We start from the raw sequence: 24,114 nt of genomic DNA on the forward strand, positions 1-24,114 counted from the left end.
TGCATGTAATTTTCAAGCAAAAATCACAAAAATCTTTCATCTTCCAGGTTCCTAAGTGGCAAAATTTAAAAAGTGAGAAGTTGGGCTGTTTCCATTTTAACATTTAAACTATTTTCAGTTCGTCCCTGAACAGTTGGGGAAAACACACAGATGTCAGGTTTCCATGTTGTGTGAATCTTCCTGTTCTTGTTCCAGAGCGGCTGGTGTTGACGGGTGCAGATGAGCCTGTCTATGCAAATGCTGGAGAGGATGTGACTCTCAACTGCTCTGTGGACACCCATGTTAATGTGACAGAGCTTCAGGTGGAATGGAGAAAGACAGACGATGATGGCGGCGTCTTGGTGCTTCTGTATGCTGATGGAGAGAACAGACCAGATTCTCAGGATGACGGATACTCTGGAAGAGCTGAATTCTTCACTGAGGAAATTCCCAAAGGAAACTTCTCAATGAAACTAAGGAAAGTCAGGACGGAAGACAAAGGAGAGTTCATGTGTGAAGTCCACTCAGATACTGATTCTGCCAGTACGACAGCCAGGATAGCAGCACTGGGTGAGTCACCAGGTCACCTACACAAGGTGTCGCATTGGGAAAACCAGGCTGACTCTAATGTTTTTACTTACAGGTGAAGATCCACCTGTATGACCTACATGTAAAACTGGGTGCATTAACAACAGTTAAACACCTTTACTGTATTGTTCTTATTTTAACTCCCTCCTGCTTGGTTGGTATTTTACTGACTGTTTAAAAGAGAGTTTCAGTAAAGTCAAGCCAGAGCCTTTTTTAGATTTCTTATCGAAAGCATCAGTAACACTTTAACACTCCAGGCACAAAATACAAATTCAGCTCTTATTCCCTGTATCTTTGTTAGGTATTTAAATAGCCAGAAGGAAAGGCTATTCCAGGAAACAAACAAATCCAGTGAATCCACACTTTTCAATGTTTATGCAATACGAAAGCAAAATAACATTAGCAATAAATCTTGTGCTTCACCCTCCTCAGTGTGTGTGCAATACACAGTCAAACAAACAATAAAAATTCTAAAGCAGTGGCACTACAAGATGAAAACAAACAAGAGAACGCCGCTAACCCTTTGTTAGCAAATGCTTGAAATGCCATTAATATGTTATTACTCACTTTACACACATAGATCAATCTGCAACAGATGTGAGCAGTTCCCAGAAATAGAACTCCATTTACCCACACCGTAACAACTGAAAGAAGCACATTAATTGCCTTAGCAGCTTATAGCAGTAAAGAAAAAATATTTGGCTTTAAACAGTGTTGCCCCTTTTTACCAATCTAAGGCTGCCGTAAAATACAATGGGGAAAATTGACCTGTGAGTTAGTAAGGAACCCTTGTGCAAAGACCGACATAAACATGCTAACCTGCAGCAATACTTCTCGTTCGAACGCACCCTACGTAACACAGGAATTGTTCTGAGAACAAACATTACATGGATATGCGTGTTACACCAAATCTCGCACCCTTCAACGCAGCCTAAATCTGCCGCTTACATGGCCTTGCGTTCACGGTGCTGTACCCGCTCTTCTTAAAGGCGCAAACACCTTGTATTTGTTTTCGTTTTTTGTCTTTTCTCTCCAATGTTCCGATGTACAGCACTTTGTGTCAGCTATGGTTGTTTTACAGTGGTTTTATAAATAAAGATGGTATGGTATGGTATAGTATGCCTCACTGCTACCAGAAGCTGCAGCTGTACTGCTCATATGTATAATAAACCATGAATAAATCACCTGGTTACATAGCTAATGAAACACTAGCAATAGTGTTAGCTACTGTACCTTTTTAACTGGCTTATCAGCAAAACAATGCCATGAGATTATGAAGGTATCTGTGATGCATACTAGATGACAGCTTTTAGTGTTTCCCTGATTTGTTTATCATGGTAGATTAATGTTTTTATTAAGGTTTTGTAAATAATTAAGGTAATTAAGCATCTATTAACTACATGCTTCCTGCTTGTAAATGTCTTAAGAATTTGTAAATGATTAGTTCATCATTAACTGCAGGCATCTGAATGTCTTATTGAGGTTTTGTAAATGATTAGTTAATGTTTATTTAAAGGCTCATACTGTATGTCGTGTAACTGAACATTATTTTAAAGGGCTACCTAAGCATCTTATTTAGATTGTTTTTACTGTTTGTAACATTTTATAATTATTTAGTTTTTACCTTTTTGGTTGTTCAGTCTGTTTTAATATCCATGCACGCTCACCATGAATATAACCCCCCTTGCTGGCATGGTGTTAAAAAGTCAAATTAACATAAGACTGGTTGAGTCACTAGAAGGACTGCTTTTTAACATGCATCTCAACATAGTTTTGTGTGATTAAATCACATTTTCATTCTTCCGAGGGTCAGTGGTTGTGCTGCAGACTGATCTTTATGCAAATGCCATAGTCTGACTGGGTTTGGTCAGTTTTATATACAAATTAAACAAATGTAGATTTGCTTCAGACCTCCCTTTTATTGAAGTTTTCAGCTTTAGATAGGATGTATTTTATTAAAACAAGGCAGTACAATCTGGTTTTTTTTCCAACTTAATAACATAAGTTAATTACCAATTAGGAATCATGCACATAAACAATTTTGTACTCCAGTTTTAAAGACTAATTAGTGGATTAGAGATGATTTTATTCTAGTATGTCAAGGCTGTTTGGGAAAAAATACATTTTTGTAACATATTTCTTAATTTTTTTTAGGTTATTCATCCCTGCATTGGCTGATTCTGGGGCTCTGCATCGCTGTCACACCTGTAGTCCTAATTATTGGTGCTTTCTTTGTCTGGCATTTTATTAAGGAAAGTAAGTAAGTTTTAAGCATTTTCAGTTTTAATCCATCTTTTGTGTGTATTAACGCTAATGTGAATTACTGTGAAGTATCTGCTCTGTTATTTCTAGTCATTTCAGTTGATTGAACCCACTTATCCTGTAGAGGGCATCTCAGCAGACATGGGGCATCGGGCAGGACTTTAACTACACAGGGTGCCTGTCCACTGCAGGGCTTAACTGTGATCCTGTGTCTTTGGTATCATACACTTTTTTTTATTAATCATTTCAGAAAGTCATCACCAAACCATAAAAACAATGAACCAAAGCAGATCATGGTACCCATATCGTCTAAAAAGTATATTAAAAAAAAATTTGAATATTATATTCTGAAAATAAAGGGCTTAAAACTATTGAATTTCATTTACAAAGTAGTTTACAAATACCTTTTTTTCTTGTCCCTTTCATAGAATTAAACAAATACTGTAACGCTGTAAATAGCTGTTAAATGCACCGCAGAGTGTTTTATACAACAAAAGCCATTCGCTTAAGTCACGTGTCCCTAAATGAGCCGTGCCACCTGCCTGATTTGTACCTCGCACGTCAGAGCATGCGCAGCAATACGCTTTCATGCTTATTTTACGATTGTTTCTGATGTTTTTCTTTGTTTATTGTTATTTAAATGATACAGGTGTACAGGCATTCATTTTAATTAGTTTCAATAAAGAAAAACAAATAACCATACTGCCAGTCGGCGCCCTTCTGACATTTTGATCAGCAAGTCTTTGGCCACCCTGTTCCCTCCTCCATCTTGTAGTCCCTTTTACCTCTAGTGGGTTCTACTTGTTCTCAGGATTTCCACAGAGCTCACTGAGTTCAGCATGTGGCTCAGAGTAGGAAACTCCCCAGTTATGGGTTCAATGTTGGCTAATGATCAGCCTCATCTGTTTTTTTTTTGTATTTGAGTTTCAGTTTCTATTCCAGTTCTATTTAGTACTTCTGTATTCTTGTTTATTTTCTTAATGTAGTTTTTCCCCGTGTTTTCTTAGTTTCAGGTCTTGTAAATTCCTTAGTTCTGTGTTTATTAGTGTTAGTTGGCTCACATGTCTTGTTACCCTGTGCTATTGTTGATGGGTTGTTTTTGATGATCCACACCTGCCTTTTGTTAGCATTATCAGTGTATTTAATTGCCTGCCTTTGTTAATTTCCCCAGTTGGTCGTTGTGAATGGTACTGCCTGTCGGTTGATCTGTTACCTAGCCTGTTCTCGCCCCCCAATGTTGTCTTGGTCCCTTACAATTTTTACAATCCAATCTGATGTACGTTACTTTAATTTAATGACGTCATTTAGTTTGAATTATCATTTTGGGTAACTACGCTTTTGAGCCTGTTTATTTCTTTTCACAACATCAGGGTTATTTTATCGACTGCTTGTGGGGAATCTCCACCAACTCATAATCCGCCATATGCACACTGTCTTCTGTATTCTGATTTTGCAGCGTGTTTCATTTCTGGCGCTTGTACGCTGTACTTAGCAGCTCAGTGTGGCATTTTTCTCTTGGTTAGTCCCTTTATTTAAGCACAGTGTCACATGTCAGTAACTAAAAAAGACTTGAAACTGTATGTTTCAAGCAGAGGCAGCATTAGATTTCCTCGTTATCCTCAAAATATGTGTGTAAAGTTTTCTGTTGGTTATTTCATTGTTTTCAGTGGGTTGAATTGTTTTAACAGTTTAATAAACGCACACAAGAACCTTTTTCCTTGCAGTTCAGCAGTAGGCATATCCATCTAATAACACAGCTAAGACCTAACAACGTAAACATGATTGCGTTTCTTGTTAAAGTGTGCAAGCTTTAAGCATTTCTTGTTAAAGTACATTTTTCTCAGTGGAATAATTGAAGCTAGTTCTTGCTAAACAATAAAGTGACCAATATAGATTGCTGTTAAAATATACAACATGGTTTGCTTTAAAGTGACACGATGAACAGGTCAGGTACTTAATGACAATGGCTGTGTCCAAATTTAGGGACTGCATATTTCAAAGGACGTGGCTGCATTCTTCGAAGGTCAAACAGATAGTGTCAAAAGGGACGATCTGATCTATAGATAATTTCCTATTTGCGTCACTAGCTATTCCTGCCCTTATACTGGAATCACGAAGTGCCACTCCTATTGCCAAGCTGGGACACACCCACTGAACCACTGCACAATGAATTTTGGGAAATGTTGGGGTCCATTGGGTGCATTCTTCACGGAGCGGGAAAAGAAGGATGCATTTCTAGACCGCATTTGAAGGAGCCTTCGAAATGGGACATTCAGTCTACGAATGCAGTCCCTGAGTTCAGACACAAGCAGTGCAAAGCACATACACATGCTCTAAAATGCTGCACATGCGCAGATTTGCAAGGTGCAGATTGGGCAGGTGGTACAGATCAGGTAGTGACAATTGTCGCTGTGAACAACTTTTCAACTGCTGCAGTGCTATGTCCAAAAACGTTAGAGTTCTGACTAAGAAAACTGACTGGACTAGAGGTGTTCTATGAGTGCTGCTATCAGAGTGTAACCGCACTTGGGCGTTTCACGTCAGCTATATCACTGCTTTACATGTGTATCTAAAAACTTATTTAAACAGGCGATTCCCCCCGTGGGATCATAAAGAAATCTTACCTCATCTAAAACACTCCATGAGTTTTTGCCATAGAAACCCACAGAAACTTTGCACAATCTACTTTTCAGATATGTTTAGGAAGAATTTTTTGAGCTTTTTAAGGAGAACGAAAAGAACGAGTCACTGAGTTGAGTCGAGCTGCACTGTTCACACGCCCATTTGCTAATAGCACTTTTCATATAATACGAAAATGATAAACTGGATTTTATGATTATTCTTCTGGTTTAAAAGCCATATTGTTTTGCCATTATATTTTTAGCAGTAGAATGACCATCTGAGGACGGCTCTAGATGGTTAAACTTTGCATGAACCATCATCTAATGACAGAAATTTGATTCTGCTTTCTGTCTATAGGTAAAAGCAGAGAGGCTGTGTTGAGTCACTGGTCACATGTCTTAATCCCATCAATCATGGTGTCCGCAGCCTTCATCCTGTGGGGTGTAACTGAAGGTGAGCCCATTGAATTTTCAAGCTGACAGATTTTCATTACTTGTGTCTTGTGAGTTTTACGATTTAGAAAGGTATAATGGATAGCAGTAGTTGTTAAATTCAGTGGATTTATGAAGGTTATTGGCTAAAGATCCAGGTGAGATCCGGAATTTCAATAGTAAATGTTTATATGTGTGAATAATGTCCGTATAAATAAGAAAAGAAATGTTGAAGGTGCTGTGCATGAAAGTCCCTGATTAGCAGCTGTAGAAGAGTGTTAATCGAGAACAACAAAAGTTCCTTTCACTTGGTTTTATGTAATCGTAAGATGGGACAGCCCACAGAGCGACTCCTGCTGGTGAGCCAATTAACATGCTAGCAGAAGTGCTTTGGACTTTTTTCTGATTGCCTGACAGGACATCCATCAAATCCTTTAACAATTAATGTAACTTCTTATATTTTGGAAAGGATCCCAAAAAGGATTATTTACATTGGCAACATAAATATTTTGTGTGGATTCATGCAGTTTGTAGTTACTACATATTTAGAATGACCATCTGTGTTTCTTGTTTACCTGTAAGTATAGAGAGAGCAATAAACACTCAATCAAATACACATAAGATTTACAACAAGGAACCACCTCCTGGTGACAAATTATACATTTTCAAATGTAAACAGTCAGTCGTGTCACCATTAGTGCAAGATCCACTGGGAAGTTCAGCAAAGCCAGTTGGGGTAGGAAAACTGTTATACAATCTGCAGAACATCTAAATACTGCCAAAGGTTCAATCAATGTTATCTTGTGTGACTGGTGTTTCCCAGGGTCTGCAGGAGAGGCCTTTATTTGTACTGTCATCAATCTGCTGAGTATCCTGCTGTTATTTAATATGGCTCCATATGTGGATTCCAGAGGTATGTTTCCCTATTGTCATATTATTCCTTCTGTTTCCAATAGGGTTGTCACTATCAATTATATGAATAATTGAGTAATCTACCGACTAATCTGATGATTTGTTGTGCAATCATTTATATAGATCCCTTACATAAATCAGTGGTTTGAAGCTATGGAGACCAAATTTAATTGATATTTTAGTCTTTTTATGTGGAGCACTTACAGTTGATAAATCTAATTTGCTTGTTTGCTAGCACTATATGCAAAATATTATGTGTGCAATTTTGACATGTTCCGACATCGTGGAAAAGATAATGAATGCAAATATCAGGCACACTGAGGGTCTAAATAAAGCCACAGACTTTGCCTGCGCTGAAAAAAATGATACAAAAAGCAATCTGGAATACTTTCGCACAGTATACCGATATTGAAAAAGTACCTCGATATGCTCGATACTATTATGATTATTCTTCCGGTTTAAAAGCCATATTGTTTTGGCATTATATTTTTAGCAGTAGAATGACCATCTCAGGATGGCTCTAGATGGTTTTCCGTTTTCTTAGTACCGGTACTTCAGTAGCTCTTTCAAACCAAGCCCTGACCGGAGCCAGTGCTGGTGCCGGAGCTGGGCTGGAGCTCACTTTGGGCCCACCAAAAACCGTATCGTATTCACACTGCATTAAAAGGTTAAAATGCATAGTAATTGTTTGTCAGATCAGCGCAAATGCACATGAAATCGTATGTCACACTGAAGGAAGTACTGTGCAATATCGACAGACTATTTTAATAGGGAGCGCAAAGACACGAAAATGAGGCATTTTGGTAAACTTTTATTTCACGAATAATTAAGAACTTTGTAAATCTTTCTCATGGAATAAATATAAGAAGTGATGCTCCTGCCCATCTGCATTCTCTTCACCTGTGTTAAAACAAGCATATGGTTTACTTAAATTACCGACATTTCAAGCAAGATAGCGTGTGAATGTTATTTTCATTTCTGTAACAAAACACCTAGCTATACGTTATGTATACCAAAGTCAGATTCTAATGGACTTATTAGTTACCTAAGTTCACAGTCAAATTACAAGTAAACACAACAATAACTTACCCAATTTCTCCAAAGCAGTCACAGAGTTCAATGCTCTTGTCACCTGGTTAGCAGGTCTGTTTCCAGACATCATCATACCCTTAGTAATACAGTATCACATGCTTGGTTTACAAAAAACACATCCAAGTAATATACACTATATTGCTAAAAGTACTGGGACACCCCTACGGATCATTTTGTCGTTGTATTGTAGTCTTAATCATGGTTGCTTTGGTGTGTTTTTTATTGATTTTTCTAAATATGTTTTTTTTGTTTTTGCATATGTCTGGTGTGACAATCGTATAACGTACTTTATCTTTGAAATACATGGAATTGATGTTCCTGCTATCAACAGTCTGTGCTTTTCTCACGCGGAGGCTGGGGAGGAGCCAACAAAGTACTACTTAAAGGTTATTTATTATTTCTGAAATAATGAAAGAATTTCAGAAACGCAAGTAGACCTCACTTGTTTTTTACTTGCATCGCTCTGTATCTTATTCAGTAACATCAAACGCTTTTGGGAAAGCTACCCCAGTACGACTGTGTAAAAGGCCCAGGTGTACTCTATAATAAAACACCAAAATCAAATCAAATAGGCTTTTATTGTCTGGTGGCATATATTTTATTATATATTCATAACATACAAGGGAATCGAAATGCTGTTCCTCTCCTGTCTTTGTAATACAGTATAAAAAAAATATATAAGACATATATAAATGAAATAAGATAACAAAATACCATTAGTGCACCATTAGTTCGAGTGCATATCTGTATGTTTTGAGCGTCGTGCATGTTTCAGAAGTGCAACGTCATTTCGCTGCCTTAAAATAACAACATGTCGACAATGCACCCAGCTACACCATTCCTACCAGTAGGAAATGGGCAAAATTTTTATATTTTGATCATGTGCATGCATGGTGTGAAAATGAGGAACGCGCTGGTACGAAACTAGCAAAACTAATTTGTATTGCACTTTCCACCAGTGCAAAATAAGGGCCATGGTGTTGAATGCTGAGCTGTAATCTGGAAGCAGCATTCGGAAACGTGTCCCTCTTGTCCAGGTTATTGCAGGAGATTGCAGGGTGGAGTATCAGAGCTATGACGTTGTCAGTGGACTTGTTCCAGTGACATTCATATTGAAGGGATTATAATCTGTCAGGCAGCACAGAGCTGTCTTGAAGCATTTGCTTACAATGGGTGTCATGGCAACTGGCCACCAGTCATTCAGGGATGGTGGTTTTCAATACAGGAACCATAGTGGATATCTTGAAGTATGCAGGCACTATGAATACGGAGAAGGAGAGGCTGAAATTGTCTGTGACTCTCTAACTAGCTGGCCTACCCATGCTCTGAGGACACGGTCTTAGATACCATCTGGGCCAGCTGCTTTGTGAGTGACACCCTCATGAAAGGTCTACACATGTCATCTTCGGTAACGGAGAACACGGTGCTGTCACCTGCGGCGCACGCCCTCTCCGGTTTGCGGGTGCTATCTGCTTCAAATTTAACATAAAACATTTTTAGCTACTCAGAGAAAGAGACGGCTTTCTGCAGTGCACTGGAAGTACCTCTGTCTGTGATGGATTTTAGTCCCTGCCACTTGCTCCCAGGGTTGCTGAATTCTTATTCTACCTTGCCCCTCTACTGACGCTTGGCTGCTTTTATTGTCTTCCACAGTGTGTACAGTAGCTATGGTATTTGTAATCTAGGGTAACTATAGTGCTTTTAGTGATCTTGTTTCAATCCAGTGGTTGCAAATCCAGTTTTTGTACATTTGATGATACCAGTTTAACTTGAATGTCATAATGGTTTGACGGCACAAGCTATTTTTCCCATTTCCAATTATTACGGATAGCTGTTTTGATTTGAGATGTGCTATAGTTATGTTGTTGTATTTGATAAAATAACACTTTTCACTTTTACAGGAAAAGTGGGTGAGATTAAATTCATGAGCCTGTCTTTAGGAAGCACCATCATTATCACAGTTGTATGCACAGGTAAGTTTAAGTGTAACGACGTGGGGAGGTGTGCAGCTCAGTAGGATAAGGCTCTGTGCCCGTGTCTGGAATGTTGTGGGTTCAAATCCCATTGTTTAGCAGAGTAACATTATCAGTGTTAGGCCTTTAAGCAAGGCCTTTAATCCCAGCTGCTTCAGGAACACTGGCTGCCCCTCACCTCTGATGCATAATTGTATTATGTTTTGGACAAAAGCTTCTGATAAGTAAAATGTAATTTTATGGATTTGAAACATGGGCAGTAAATCTGAATGAAGCAGCAGCTCCTGGTAAAATATTAAACACACCGTGGTGCATCTTTGAAGATGCCAAACATCTTCAGTGTTTTATAATGTACCAGTAATTCATCTCATTTATGACTTGTAGTAATTTGTCTGTCACTTAGGTTTTGAAATACCTTTAAATCAGAGTTTGATTCACAGCTGAATCCCCAGTTTACTCCCCCATGCAGTAACCCAGTTAAGTGGGCCGGTTCTTAGCAGGGTGGGTAAGACAAGGACCAGTAACCTGAAGTTTTCCAGCCCAAGTCCTGGGAGAAGCTCAGCCTGTTTACCTTTAGACAGCTGCTTAACCTGAACTGCTCCAGTGCCCAGCTGTCTGAAAGGGGACCATTTTAAATAGATAAGAAACCAAGTTTATTTAAAATAATAGTAAGCGAGGAAGAGCAGCCTGAAGTAGCTGCTCCACAGCTCTGCAGGCCTGGAGGTTCCTGTCAGCACCTGGACCAGAGGGAGGCTGATGGATTAAGGGAGTAAACTGTCTTTGTTTAGACTGGGGGCAGTTTGGCTTTATAGCTGTTTGGAATCATGATTTAGGGTGAATAATGTCTCCCAGCCAAACACCCTCACTAACGTTTCATGACTGTATAGGACCAGCCTCCCCCTCCTTCCAGGACTGCTGAGCAGCCTGCTATGGTAGAGCTGTAAAATATGTGTGTGTAAGGCAGTAGCTTCTCTGGCAGATGTGCATTTAGTGACCAAAGCTGGTGACCAAACACTATGCGTGGGGATGCAGGAACTTTCTGCAAATTAAAATAGACATTTAAAACTGGTAAAACAACTAACTAAATTAACTAGAAAAATATATAAATCAACAGTTCCACAAAAAGGAATGAGATTCCGGTCTCCTGCCCCGAACCATCCTAAAAAGCGTAACAGGCCCCACCCTCTCTTATGGCCCCACCCTCTTTTATGGCCCCACCTTCTTTTATGGCCACGCCCTCTTGTATGTCCCTGCATTCTTTTATAGCCTCGCCCTCTTTTATAGCCTCACCCTCTTCTGGTTCAAACCATGGCAGAACTTCCAGCAATGATACAAACATAAATAACCAATAGAAACAACAAAATAAGAAAAAAAGTTACATTATTAAGTATATAACAAATCAAGATAAAGAAAAATAAAGCAAAACTTGAGCAAGACACCCCCATCCTGAGACAGGTTGGACTCTGCCAAAGCAGTCAAGGCAATGTAATACACACCATTTAACTAAATAAAGCAACATTAAACTAAAGTAGTGGTACTACACTAATTTAGTGTAACATATCTTCAATACAGTAAAACTAGCAATATTAACCAATATGTAAACATAAACCCTCCTATATTAAAATTCTCTAACCCAGTATTTCCCTTGTACCATAACCTATGTGCTTTCAAGCCAATACATATGTGTCCATACGTTGCTGGTTCAAGTTATGTGGCTGGCAGAGTGATTTGATCACCTTAACCGCAGGCTGTTTGATCCCCACTTTACTGAACAAAAGCATTGCTAAATAAATGAACCACTGAACACATTTGTTTGTTTTCCTGTCTGTTATCGATTACTTGGTGACTAACTATTCTTTCCTCAACACAGGTTCTTTCATTGAATTTTCAACCAAATATTCCCCAAGTGAATCTGAGAAATCACTTTATGGAGGCATTTTTGGTGGAATCACATTTACGTTCATCTGTATTGCTATATTCCGAAGTAAGTAATGGATTTTAGGAATATTGGACCATGATTAGGCATTTAGATAATTCTTTTCTACATTGTACTTAAGCACAGAATGATGATTTACACCATTTAAATTTGTCTGTGTGCAGTTTGCATGTGCTCCCCATGTCATGTGGGTTTAAGTCCCCCCTCCTCTGTTTCTGTGTGCAGTTTGCATGTGCTCCCCATGTCATGTGGGTTTGAGTCCCCCCTCCTCTGTGTCTGTGTGCAGTTTGCATGTGCTCCCCATGTCATGTGGGTTTGAGTCCCCCCTCCTCTGTGTCTGTGTGCAGTTTGCATGTGCTCCCCATGTCATGTGGGTTTGAGTCCCCCCTCCTCTGTGTCTGTGTGCAGTTTGCATGTGCTCCCCATGTCATGTGGGTTTGAGTCCCCCCTCCTCTGTGTCTGTGTGCAGTTTGCATGTGCTCCCCATGTCATGTGGGTTTGAGTCCCCCCTCCTCTGTGTCTGTGTGCAGTTTGCATGTGCTCCCCATGTCATGTGGGTTTGAGTCCCCCCTCCTCTGTTTCTGTGTGCAGTTTGCATGTGCTCCCCATGTCATGTGGGTTTGAGTCCCCCCTCCTCTGTGTCTGTGTGCAGTTTGCATGTGCTCCCCATGTCATGTGGGTTTGAGTCCCCCCTCCTCTGTGTCTGTGTGCAGTTTGCATGTGCTCCCCATGTCATGTGGGTTTGAGTCCCCCCTCCTCTGTGTCTGTGTGCAGTTTGCATGTGCTCCCCATGTCATGTGGGTTTGAGTCCCCCCTCCTCTGTGTCTGTGTGCAGTTTGCATGTGCTCCCCATGTCATGTGGGTTTGAGTCCCCCCTCCTCTGTGTCTGTGTGCAGTTTGCATGTGCTCCCCATGTCATGTGGGTTTGAGTCCCCCCTCCTCTGTTTCTGTGTGCAGTTTGCATGTGCTCCCCATGTCATGTGGGTTTGAGTCCCCCCTCCTCTGTGTCTGTGTGCAGTTTGCATGTGCTCCCCATGTCATGTGGGTTTGAGTCCCCCCTCCTCTGTGTCTGTGTGCAGTTTGCATGTGCTCCCCATGTCATGTGGGTTTGAGTCCCCCCTCCTCTGTGTCTGTGTGCAGTTTGCATGTGCTCCCCATGTCACATTAATTTCCTCCAGCAGCCCAAAGTCTCCCTGCCAGGTTAATTGGTGTCTGTAAATTGCCCATAGCATGTGACTGTGTGTGTATGGGCTCCCATCCAAGCTGTACCTCTATCCTGTGCTGCTTGGAAGAGGCTCCAGGTCCCCTGTGACCCTGTCCAGAATGGGTAGATAGATATGTATGTATTATAGGATGCGTGATATCCCAATCATCTCCCCCAATCATCCTGGTTACCTTTTAATAACCCATTTAATTCCATCAATAAATTAGGACGTACTTTTAGTACCACTGTGTCCAACATGGGATTCAAACCCAGAACATCCTGGTGGCAGGGTTCTGTGCAGAGTCTTAAATACATCTGTTTAGTTACTATGTGCCTGTCATGGATTTTGTAGTAACTGACTCTCTTCTCACCTCCTTTCAGTTCTTCGGTTTGTGATTTGGATAAAATATTCCTCAGTGAAAATACTTGCCTACATAGCAGGAATAACCGGGATTTTGCTTCTGCTTATCATGGTTTCATCCATAAGTAAGTTTGTTTTTAAGTGTACATGTGCTGCTTGCATGTTCCCCCCATGTACTCCGGTTTGCCCCCTACACAGTAGAAACAGGCACTTAGGTTAAATGGAGTCTACAATGGTCCATTGTGTGTGAGTGGATGATGTGTCCTGTGATGGACTGGCACCCCACTAGGGTGTACCCTGCCTCATGCCCCTTGATGGACTGGCACCCCACTAGGGTGTACCCTGCCTCGTGCCCTGTGCTAACTGGGATAGGCCACCATGGCACTGTACTTGATAAATGGTTATGGGAAATGGATGGATGTATAGATACATAAACATATTTGTTATTTTTAATGTTTGTTTAGGGAACTGGGATTTCAGAAATATGGATGGATAGTTACAATGCGTCTTTATTTCACTGTCAGTAGGTACATTGCATGATGCAATGTCAAAATCAAAGTTCCTTTCCATAACTCATCTAGACCTGCTTCATATCTTTTAGATGTTCTTTTAGTACTTCAACCCCCAGGTGACAGAGCTGTGCGGTGCAGGGATTTAAACACAGGACCACAGAGTATGTCTGTTTTTAATTTCTGATAGACATGAATTTCATGGTGACCGACTCTATTGTTATATTGTTTCAGTCGCTGTCAGTGTTTATCTGGCAAAATATCACTCAGACACAGCTTGGAAAGAACAACTTGGAACAATGTTGTCTATGCTAATGATTCCAGTCCTCTTGATTTTATTCCCAGGTAAGAATGATTTCAGGTTTTGTAAATGTGGTGATTTTAAATTTGCTTTAGACTGTTCAGGAAGTTCAGGAATATTGGAGCAGAGTTATGTATAGAGATATTTCTTGCTACATTGTGGGAAATTAAAAACACTAACATTGAACTTGAGCATGTTCATGATATTGACACTGAAAGTGTATTTTCCATAATTAATGCGTAGCTAGTTAGGAAACTATGATGCAATACCCAACTGAACCACCCCATTTAACCTTTCATACCCCAGTAAAAGCTGCCTTTTAAACTGGAGGTGCACTTTTGTACTAACATGGGATTCAAACCCAGAACCCTCCAGGTATCAGGGCTATGCAGTTCAGGTTTTTTCCAGAGGACATCTGTTATTCACTCTGTGCCTGACATGAATTTCATGCTGACTGACTCTGGTCTTTATTCATTTCAGTTGGATTCAGTGTGTTTTGGATAATACACTCCCGAAGGAAAACTGGGAAAGTAGATCTTGAAGAAATTTGTTTAATCTGGCTGTATTTCATGTGTAAGTATTGTGGAAGGATTATGCTAGACAAATACACACTACCTGTGGTGGGTGAATGAGCATCAGTCCTGAGAGACTGCATTTATTTGGGTAAAATATATCCCAAGAACAGGGATAGTAACTGTGGGCGTCTCTAAAAGGAAAACATTGTAAGGAAGATTGTAGGAAAACTAACTGAAAGATCACAGGACACCTAAAAGATCACTGTAGTTACACTCATGGCTGGATCTAACATATAGGCAACCTGGGCACACACCCAGTGGCCTTGAGTATTAAGGGGCGTTTGAATATGCCAGATAAAAAGTCTAACAGGAGAAAGAGTGCAGTAATCAGCCTATCAAGTATCAGCAGACGCTCAGTCATTGGCTTACAGAAAATAAAGTTTCAGGTTGTTAATTTGCAGAGCAAATAAAGAAAATATAAACAAAGATGGTGCTAGCGCAGATATCGCACGTGCAGATGTTAACAGTCAGGAATTAGCAGAGGTATAACTGCTGCTAGTACCAGGCTAATTGGTTGAGGGGGGTGGGAGGTATTTCCTGCAAAAAAGAAAACGAAAATGATAATATCAATGATAAAATAAAAATACAATCTCCACTTTCTATTTAGTTTTCAAAGTCTATGCAGAAAGATTCTGCCAAAATGAAAAAGGGAATGAAGTAGAAATATATACATTAATTGGAGCTGGGTAGTGGGTGGAGCTATGGATCAGAGAGTCTTTATCATCATCATCATTATTATTATATAGTAATAAAAATAATAAATCTACCGGACACTGCACTTGAGTAGAGCCACACGTGTTGCACTGAATGCAAGACAATTTATCCAGACAAGCAGTGCTTGAAATGCGATGATAATCACTGGTATGCAGGACCAGCACCTCTGAATATCTGCTGGTACTGAATAACAAAGGCAGTACTGGCACCTGATACTGAATAACAAAGGCAGTACTGGCACCTGATACTGAATAGCAAAGGCAGTACTGGCACCTGATACTGAATAGCAAAGGCAGTACTGGCACCTGATACTGAATAGCAAAGGCAGTACTGGCACCTGATACTGAATAGCAAAGGCAGTACTGGCACCTGATACTGAATAGCAAAGGCAGTACTGGCACCTGATACTGAATAGCAAAGGCAGTACTGGCACCTGATACTGAATAGCAAAGGCAGTACTGGCACCTGATACTGAATAACAAGGGGAGAACCAGTATCTGGCACTGAATAATGAAGAGAGTACTAACACCTGGTACTTAAATAACAAGGACAGAACAGGCATATGGTACTGAATATCAAGGGGAGTACCAGCGCCTGGTGCTGAATAACAAGGGGAGTACCGGCATATGGTACTGAATATCAAGGGGAGTACCAGTGCCTGGTGCTGAAAATCAAGGGGAGTACCGACGCCTGGTACTGAATAACAAGCGGACCGCTGGCACCTTGTACTGATTAACAAGGGGAGTACTGGCCCTAGTGCTGAATAAGAAGGTACCGAATATCAAAGGGTTAGGGTTAGTATGTACCAACACGTGAGACCTAAATAACAAGGGGAATGCCAGCTACTGACACTGAATAGCAAGCAGACATCACAGTGCAGTCGGGCCCTGGGGACGACAGGATTTATCTCAGGGGAGGAAAAGCCCAAAGACACTTTGTTATTTAATATCATGTTATATCTGTATAGACTGATGAGAGAATGAAGGTGTCTGATTTGTTCTGTTTGCCTTACAGACGATCCCACTCTGTCTAACATCCTGTTCCTTGCTATTTATTCCCAACTCTTTGCTTGGATGCAAAACACATTGATATTAGGTGAGTCTCCCTGCAGTTTGTGGGATCATGAAACAAAAAAAACAACAAAGGAGACTGAACTGCTGAGCAGCTGAAATCCTGTATCAGGCATGAATGGGACAGATTCAAAGGCATATAAGGTTTTCAGAGTAGGAAAAAGAAAATCCCCTAAAATTCGCTTTTCTATGTTCACTGGAGTGTCACATATGCCCTCGTATTACATATAATCAAGAATAAAGCCAATAATTCATATTTATTGTGATTCATATGAATGTGCCACAGTGAAATGTCATTCAGTGTAACGCAAAGTGCTTTTTACAAAACATATTTTATGCCCACTTTTTCATAAAAACATTGTCATGTATTCATGTTCAAACTGGCAGAAAAGTTACTACCCAGAAAAAATGACATTATTTTATTTTAAGTGCAACATCTTTGTGTAACAGGTACATCTCAAACTCCACAGAAGATATTTAACAAAACGTTTCTACTTTACACTGGAAAAAAAACATATTTGAAATGTGCAGACTAGCTGAACTTCGATGGTTTCTATACGACAGAAAAAGAGAGAGAAATGACCCATATGCAACACACTTAAAATCAAACTCAACACAGAATGGGCCCGGGATCGAACCCAGGACCTTCTTGCTGTGAGTTGCAGCAGCGCTAACCACTGCGCCACCATGCTACCCCTGGAAATTACTATTATTATAATATAATCCGTCAGTTATACCCTAAATGCAGTGCAATAAAACCTTAACTACAGTGTAGTTGTGCAACTGCAAGTATTACCCACCCAGCTATTGTATCCTATTCTGTTGCTGATAGCAACATGAAACCATGAAAACTGCACCTTTCCCTTCCTCTGGATTTGTCTTTGCTGCATAGCAGCTGGATCTGAGGTGATCTTCTGTCTGTGCTATGCGGTCCTCTCCTTATTAGACAATGGCATCTACAGTATGAACATAACATGCCTTAAAATACCATGAAATAGTTAAAATGCCACATGATTACCATCATGAGAATTTGCTTTAAATTACTTTTATCTTCGTTATACTGATTGACATTGATGAAGGGCAAAAGTTGGGACAAAAGTTATTCAAGTTTTAAAATGTTTTTAGATACAGTTTGTAGCCCATTATTGCAATCACTAATACAATTATGCAGTGAGTGTTTATTTATATATGTAGTAAGAATTTTTACATTTTAAAAACACTTAAGTCATTACAATTCTAATTGGGACATTTAAAATGTAACAGTTTGCAGCACAAACATGTCTGGATCAAAAATGGTTATGTGTTGAGTGATTTAATATTATATTTATAAATCTTAATCTTTTTATGTTAAATTCACATGCAGCACGGGGGTAAACACGCAGCACGGGGGTAAACACACAGCACAGTGGTAATAAACATGCAGCACGGGGGTAAACACACCCCCGTTATAACTTTTTTTAAACATGTTGCTAACATCAAATTCAAATTGGGCATATATTTGTCACACAGCGTTCCAACTTTTTTGTAAACAGGGTTGTAATAACTTCTGTATATTGTAGTACGGCAGCTCAGTGGGCACAGCTGTAGCTTCACACCTCCAGTGATAAGGGTTCGATTGTGTGAATTGTACTTTTTGTAATGAGACTAGAAGGGCAGACAAGCGATTGTTTAAATGAATAAAACTTTTATTAATAAAACAGAGTAATGTTTTTAAATTTTAAAGTTATATTAGCGATAGGATGTGGGACACCTGATCATTATACCTGACAGACATGGTCTTTCTCTTTTCAGGATATTCAATCGCAGTTGCAGTAGCTGCTGTGGGAATCTGTGCCTGCTTATTTGTCAGGGATTTTTTATTGCACTATCTTGATAAGCCCTTGGAGGGATTTTACTGTAAGTATGAGACTTTGTACTGAACCATAATCAGGACTTTTCATGTGCATAATTAAAATGTCACACTTTAAAATGAGATATCAGAGTGCAATTTAAAATCCATGCAATTCACAAAATGTGATGCAGTAGTTTATGTATGTAGTTTAAAACTGCAGTACTTTATATAATGATGCTAATGGTAGTATGTATAATTTAAGTATTTAAAAGTACTGTTACAACTTGATCAGTACTCCATAGGGCTATAGGACACTGGGGGGTCTGCGGAGGGGTTGGTGAATTTCCAAAAATAATCTGTGAAATTATTGTATGGCAGAAAACCTAGTGGACCAGTCCCATTACATTTCAACTGGCAACAAAATCACACTACAGACTCAAGAACATAAGAAATTTACAAATGAAAGGAGACCATTTGGCCCGTCAAGCTTCTTTGGGGCAACTAGCAGAATTCAAAAAGGGCCAAATAGCTGGTACATCAGTCGCAAAAATAGGAAAATTAATACATCAAGGGGTACAGTCTGAGACAACATCAGCGTAAGACAAACACATTACACTGGCAAAGAGGAACAGTGGTCACAAGTCTAAACTCACAGACAGGGTATTTGGTAATTAACTGGGCTGCAAGTATAGCCATCTTGTGGAGTCATTAGGTGTGATGATGCTCTGCATGGTCCTATAACAGCCAAGGAACATGAGGGCTTTTTACAAGAGCAGCTACTCCCTGTGGCTCAAACACTGTTCCTTCATGATGTTCCCTCATTCCAAGATGATAATGCCCCCATACACACTGCAAACACATTCAGGAGAGGTTTCATGAGCACCAGGATGATGTCAGATGCCTTCCTTGGCCTCCCAGTCACCAGATCTAAACACCATTAAAGCTTTATGGGAAGTTCTGGAGCCCAGTGTGTGAAGTCGATTCCTACCTCCTTAATGGTCCAAAGACCTGGAGGATTTTCTCTCTGAAAAGCCCAGTATCCCACTGCACACAGGTCAGGGGGTCCAAGGAGGATCGGAGCTGTTCTCTTTATTAGAGCCTTCATATTAATATATTGATATTTCCTTTTTTTGCCCACCCCCTGCAAGTGTCCACCCTTCAAAAATATCATGCCAAAAAGCAAACAGAGGGTCTATGAAAGTCTGTTGTATATTATGTTTAATTAATCTGTTGTTTTTCACATTTTCATGTTTTTTTAGATCTGGCTCAGAAAGTCCTTCTGGGGATTTTCTTCATGCTTCACCTGATATTAAGTTTCCTGAATCTAAGTATGATTCTGGAAAATGACAAAGGTAAGAGCTTTAGCTGCATACAAACCATTTCACTGTAATAGAGCTTTAACTATCAGTCGTTTTCAGTAAATGGTGTTTGTCAAAACTGCAAATCAAAAATGTTTCTATGTGACACAAACATTACAGTATTGTACTCATTTCTGGTATGAATACTTATTGAATTGTATTTTGCTTAAAATAAAAATGCTAATTATAATGTATTGCATATGCAAACTTTTTTGCTGTGCTTTAAACATTTTGTTTGTGTGTGTAGGTGTATAATAATAGCCTCTGTTGTATTAAAATTTTGAATAAATTTTGACCACAGGTCTACCTGTAAAGATGTGTGAGTTTGTGTTCATCTACATCCTGACTGTCGTGTCGAGTTTTAAAGACTGGCTTCAGGATGAAGCACTTGGTACAAATATTTTTTTTAATTTTTAAACATTTGAATATTGTTATTACATTTTTAAATCCATTTGCATTTCACGAATGTGTTTGTAAACTCAGTTACGCATTTTCTTCACATCAGCTACCAAAGTTTTTTTTTTTTATTATTATTTTTTGAAAAGAGTATTAATTCATTACTAATACATTGACAGATGTTTGGTTGTTTTAATGTATATGTAGCTGTATAACTAATGCTTTTTTGTCTACCTTTCAGCCAAACCCCGTAAATATGCATATTTCTTAGGAGCTTTTGCTCTCCCTCTCCTGAATTCTGTTGCCCTGGCTGTAGTATTAATACTCAAAGCAGGTAAATACACTAGAACTTTGAGATTTTTCCTCCTCATAATTTACTTTTTACTGTGTAAACATCCTCTTAACAATGCAACTAAATTGTACAAACCCTTTAGGAAATACTATATAGATTCCTGTGGTTTAATATCTGTCACTTACTGCTCAGTTACTGACCTCAGTTCTCAGTGATTTTTGTGATGATGTCATTTCAGACACAGGAAAACAGCCACTGGATCTACGGCTGATTGTCCTGATGTCCGGATCTGTCTTCCTCTTTGGCTGGCTTGTTATACAGATGTCTGCATACTGTAAGTATAACAGCAATATGATGCATAACTTACCATAAAGGCTGAATATGTGTACTGGGACTTTTCCAGCATGTTGGCAGCTTTCCAGCCATTGTTTACATTTCCCCATGTCCCAGTCAGAGAGACAGGAGCAAGAAAGGCAGTAAACCAATATAAACACTAATCATGCAGAAATTATCACTGTGTAATTACCGAATAACATTACTGAATTTAAAAATGAGTACTCAGAGTGACACTTTATCTCGCCTACATTTCCAGTATTTATCATGGATGGAATAGTATAATTTGTAACCACGTTATGTTGTTTATTCGCCACACAGTATGGCATAGAAGCGCAGCATCAAAGAATTCCATATTGATATCCATGTTGATACTATTTTGAGCTCTTGCATAGTTAATAGTTTCTTTTTTAATTTAATTACAGGTTTGGCCCAAAAAAAAAAGTGAGTAGACATTTTTCTACACAGTACATGTGCAAGCATTTTTTAGATGAAATCATTCCATCCATCCATTCATCCATCCATCCATCCATCCATCCATCCATCCATCCATCCATTCATCTATCCATCTATGCATCCATCCATCATGGTGAACCTTGCACCTGTCACCGGAAGCACAGGGTACAAGGTAGGGGACACCCTGGGCAGGATGCCAGTCCATCACAGAGCAAACACACATTCACATACGATGGGACACTTAGAGATGCCAGTTGGCCAGACCTCATGTTATGGGACTGGGAGGAAACGTATTATCTGGGGAAACATGGGGAGAGAATGCAAACTGCACAGAGCCCAAGCCGGGAGGTGTGAGGTGCCAGTGTTACCCACTGAGTCACCATGGAAACTACACAGAGCCCAAGTCGGGGGGTGTGAGGTGCCAGTGTTACCCACTGAGTCACCATGGAAACTACACAGAGCCCAAGTCGGGGGGTGTGAGGTGCCAGTGTTACCCACTGAGTCACCATGCAAACTGCACAGAGCCCAAGTCGGGGGGTGTGAGGTGCCAGTGTTACCCACTGAGTCACCATGCAAACTGCACAGAGCCCAAGCCGGGGGGTGTGAGGTGCCAGTGTTACCCACTGAGTCACCATGTAAACTACACAGAGCCCAAGCTGGGGGGTGTGAGGTGCCAGTGTTACCCACTGAGTGACAAATTGTGTCGTGTGCATTTTATTACACTATTTAAGGAGGCTCTTCTTTTGGATACCTGGTGTTTATAATGTTATACTTTCTATGTAGTAGAAGAGAAATGGCAGAATATGGCTGCATTCCATTTACCCTCTGAACTCAGATTCCGAGTATTGAAGCCGGATGTGATGACATGCGCGCTCTCTTTTCTCAGAGATCTGAGAAATATCTCGGAGCAGCACAGAAAATCCCGAGTTCAGAATCCAAGATGGCTGCACCCTTTATCAACAGAAGGGAAAGCTGTAGTTATATACTGCTTAAGGACTACTTCTCATCTGTGGTTCATTAAATCGGTCGCGCACACTAGACTGTCCAACTTATCTGTGGACGTGTTGCTACGGAGTTTTACACTTTAAGCACCGTGCGTAATGTGTTATCAACTGATATTGCTAACAGTGGCTAACAATTAACCGGGCTAGAATTGGATTTCATGATTAGTTGGATTATATCTCGGAATTAAGGTAGTTCAGGCTAATTGTAAGTGAACGAAGATAAAGGCCATTTAAAGTGACGCACTTTTTAATTCAACAAGTTGACCGGCTAAGAAAAAAAATCTTGCTTTTTGATGTGGCTCCATGGTATTGCTACTTCTATGGCGTATGGAACGCAGCCGACTTGGTTTTCCCAGAGATTTTAGCAGATGTGATGTAATCTTGGCAACCGAAACTCGGATCCAAAGGCAAATGGAGCGCACCATATCTAAGGGGTCTGTCAGGAGCTGCTCTCACAGCCACCATCACCATATCTAAGGGGTCTGTCAGGAGCTGCTCTCACAGCCACCATCACCATATCTAAGGGGTCTGTCAGGAGCTGCTCTCACAGCCACCATCACCATATCTAAGGGGTCTGTCAGGAGCTGCTCTCACAGCCACCATCACCATATCTAAGGGGTCTGTCAGGAGCTGCTATCACAGCCACCATCACCATATCTAAGGGGTCTGTCAGGAGCTGCTCTCACAGCCACCATCACCATATCTAAGGGGTCTGTCAGGAGCTGCTCTCACAGCCACCATCACCATATCTAAGGGGTCTGTCAGGAGCTGCTCTCACAGCCACCATCACCATATCTAAGGGGTCTGTCAGGAGCTGCTATCACAGCCACCATCACCATATCTAAGGGGTCTGTCAGGAGCTGCTATCACAGCCACCATCACCATATCTAAGGGGTCTGTCAGGAGCTGCTCTCACAGCCACCATCACCATATCTAAGGGGTCTGTCAGGAGCTGCTCTCACAGCCACCATCACCATATCTAAGGGGTCTGTCAGGAGCTGCTCTCACAGCCACCATCACCATATCTAAGGGGTCTGTCAGGAGCTGCTCTCACAGCCACCATCACCATATCTAAGGGGTCTGTCAGGAGCTGCTCTCACAGCCACCATCACCATATCTAAGGGGTCTGTCAGGAGCTGCTCTCACAGCCACCATCACTATAATACATGCAGCATCACTGCAGTAGATGCAGATGCAAGGTATCAGCAGAGCATGAAGTGACAGGAACTCAAGAGGAACATCTACAGTCTGCTTTACATGGGCAGTAACCACAGTGTCTCTCTGCAGATGTATCCATGACATCCACTGCATCCTCTCCTCATGTGTTAACGTGCTGCATTTTTGGCAGACTTACAGGGTGCCATACTGTGGGGTTTTGTTTAGTTGTAGTGATTGCATCATATTTGATGTTGTAGATGTTCCATTCATCGTAGTTCAGTTCCTTTATCCAGCTTTTGTACGAGGACCATACCCTTAGTCCTGTTACTCCTTATAGATATATTTACCTAAATTTAAGATGATATTGGGCATGAGTAAGGTAAACATAATGACATATGAAACACTGACAAACCTCTGCTGTAATAACTGTATTATCTTTTCCTTAGATTAACAAAAGTGTTCGCCCTTCTTCAGAGACGCAAAGATCTTGAGCCAGAACAGGTAATGATAATAGGAATAATAATAATAATAATACATTTTTTTTCTATAGTGCTTTTCAGGATCTCAATGACACTTACATAGAATAAAGTAAACCGATAAAACAGCAAACCATATTATGGATAAGGAACGTGTTTGAAATCTGAGACCAAGATCGACAGACTAATAGCAGCAGGGAGGGAGTTCTGTAGATCCTAGACAGGAAAATGCATGGTCACCATAGCTATTGAGTTGTAGAAATCCAGATGGACATGTGGTC

At 40.3% G+C, this 24,114-nt stretch overlaps 1 protein-coding gene across 4 annotated transcripts in view; it reads left to right on the forward strand.

The window, feature by feature from the left end:
• The window catches only part of LOC125704983 (uncharacterized), a 100,896-nt gene that overhangs the window by 41,453 nt on the left and 35,329 nt on the right, over nt 1-24,114 (forward strand). For 2 of the 4 annotated variants that reach the window (XR_007381312.1, XM_048971228.1), the window contains exons 4-17: nt 2,722-2,823; nt 5,809-5,904; nt 6,706-6,795; nt 9,788-9,859; nt 11,730-11,843; nt 13,381-13,485; nt 14,104-14,214; nt 14,651-14,743; nt 16,474-16,554; nt 18,321-18,425; nt 19,620-19,712; nt 20,020-20,109; nt 20,356-20,448; nt 20,645-20,740. The exons of 1 other annotated variant lie outside the window; for it this stretch is intronic. Coding sequence is in view for 1 of the 3 variants with exons in the window: in XM_048971228.1 (XP_048827185.1) it covers nt 2,722-2,823; nt 5,809-5,904; nt 6,706-6,795; nt 9,788-9,859; nt 11,730-11,843; nt 13,381-13,485; nt 14,104-14,214; nt 14,651-14,743; nt 16,474-16,554; nt 18,321-18,425; nt 19,620-19,712; nt 20,020-20,109; nt 20,356-20,448; nt 20,645-20,740 (1,341 nt within the window). In the remaining 2 variants the exon portion in view is untranslated. Of the gene's footprint in view, nt 1-2,721; nt 2,824-5,808; nt 5,905-6,705; nt 6,796-9,787; nt 9,860-11,729; nt 11,844-13,380; nt 13,486-14,103; nt 14,215-14,650; nt 14,744-16,473; nt 16,555-18,320; nt 18,426-19,619; nt 19,713-20,019; nt 20,110-20,355; nt 20,449-20,644; nt 20,741-21,164; nt 21,183-23,803; nt 23,859-24,114 lie in introns of all 4 variants that reach the window. One more of the 4 variants, XR_007381314.1, reaches the window with a different exon arrangement.

This window comes from Brienomyrus brachyistius, chromosome 12 (genome assembly GCF_023856365.1).
Source record: "Brienomyrus brachyistius isolate T26 chromosome 12, BBRACH_0.4, whole genome shotgun sequence".
Classification (NCBI taxonomy): domain Eukaryota; kingdom Metazoa; phylum Chordata; class Actinopteri; order Osteoglossiformes; family Mormyridae; genus Brienomyrus; species Brienomyrus brachyistius.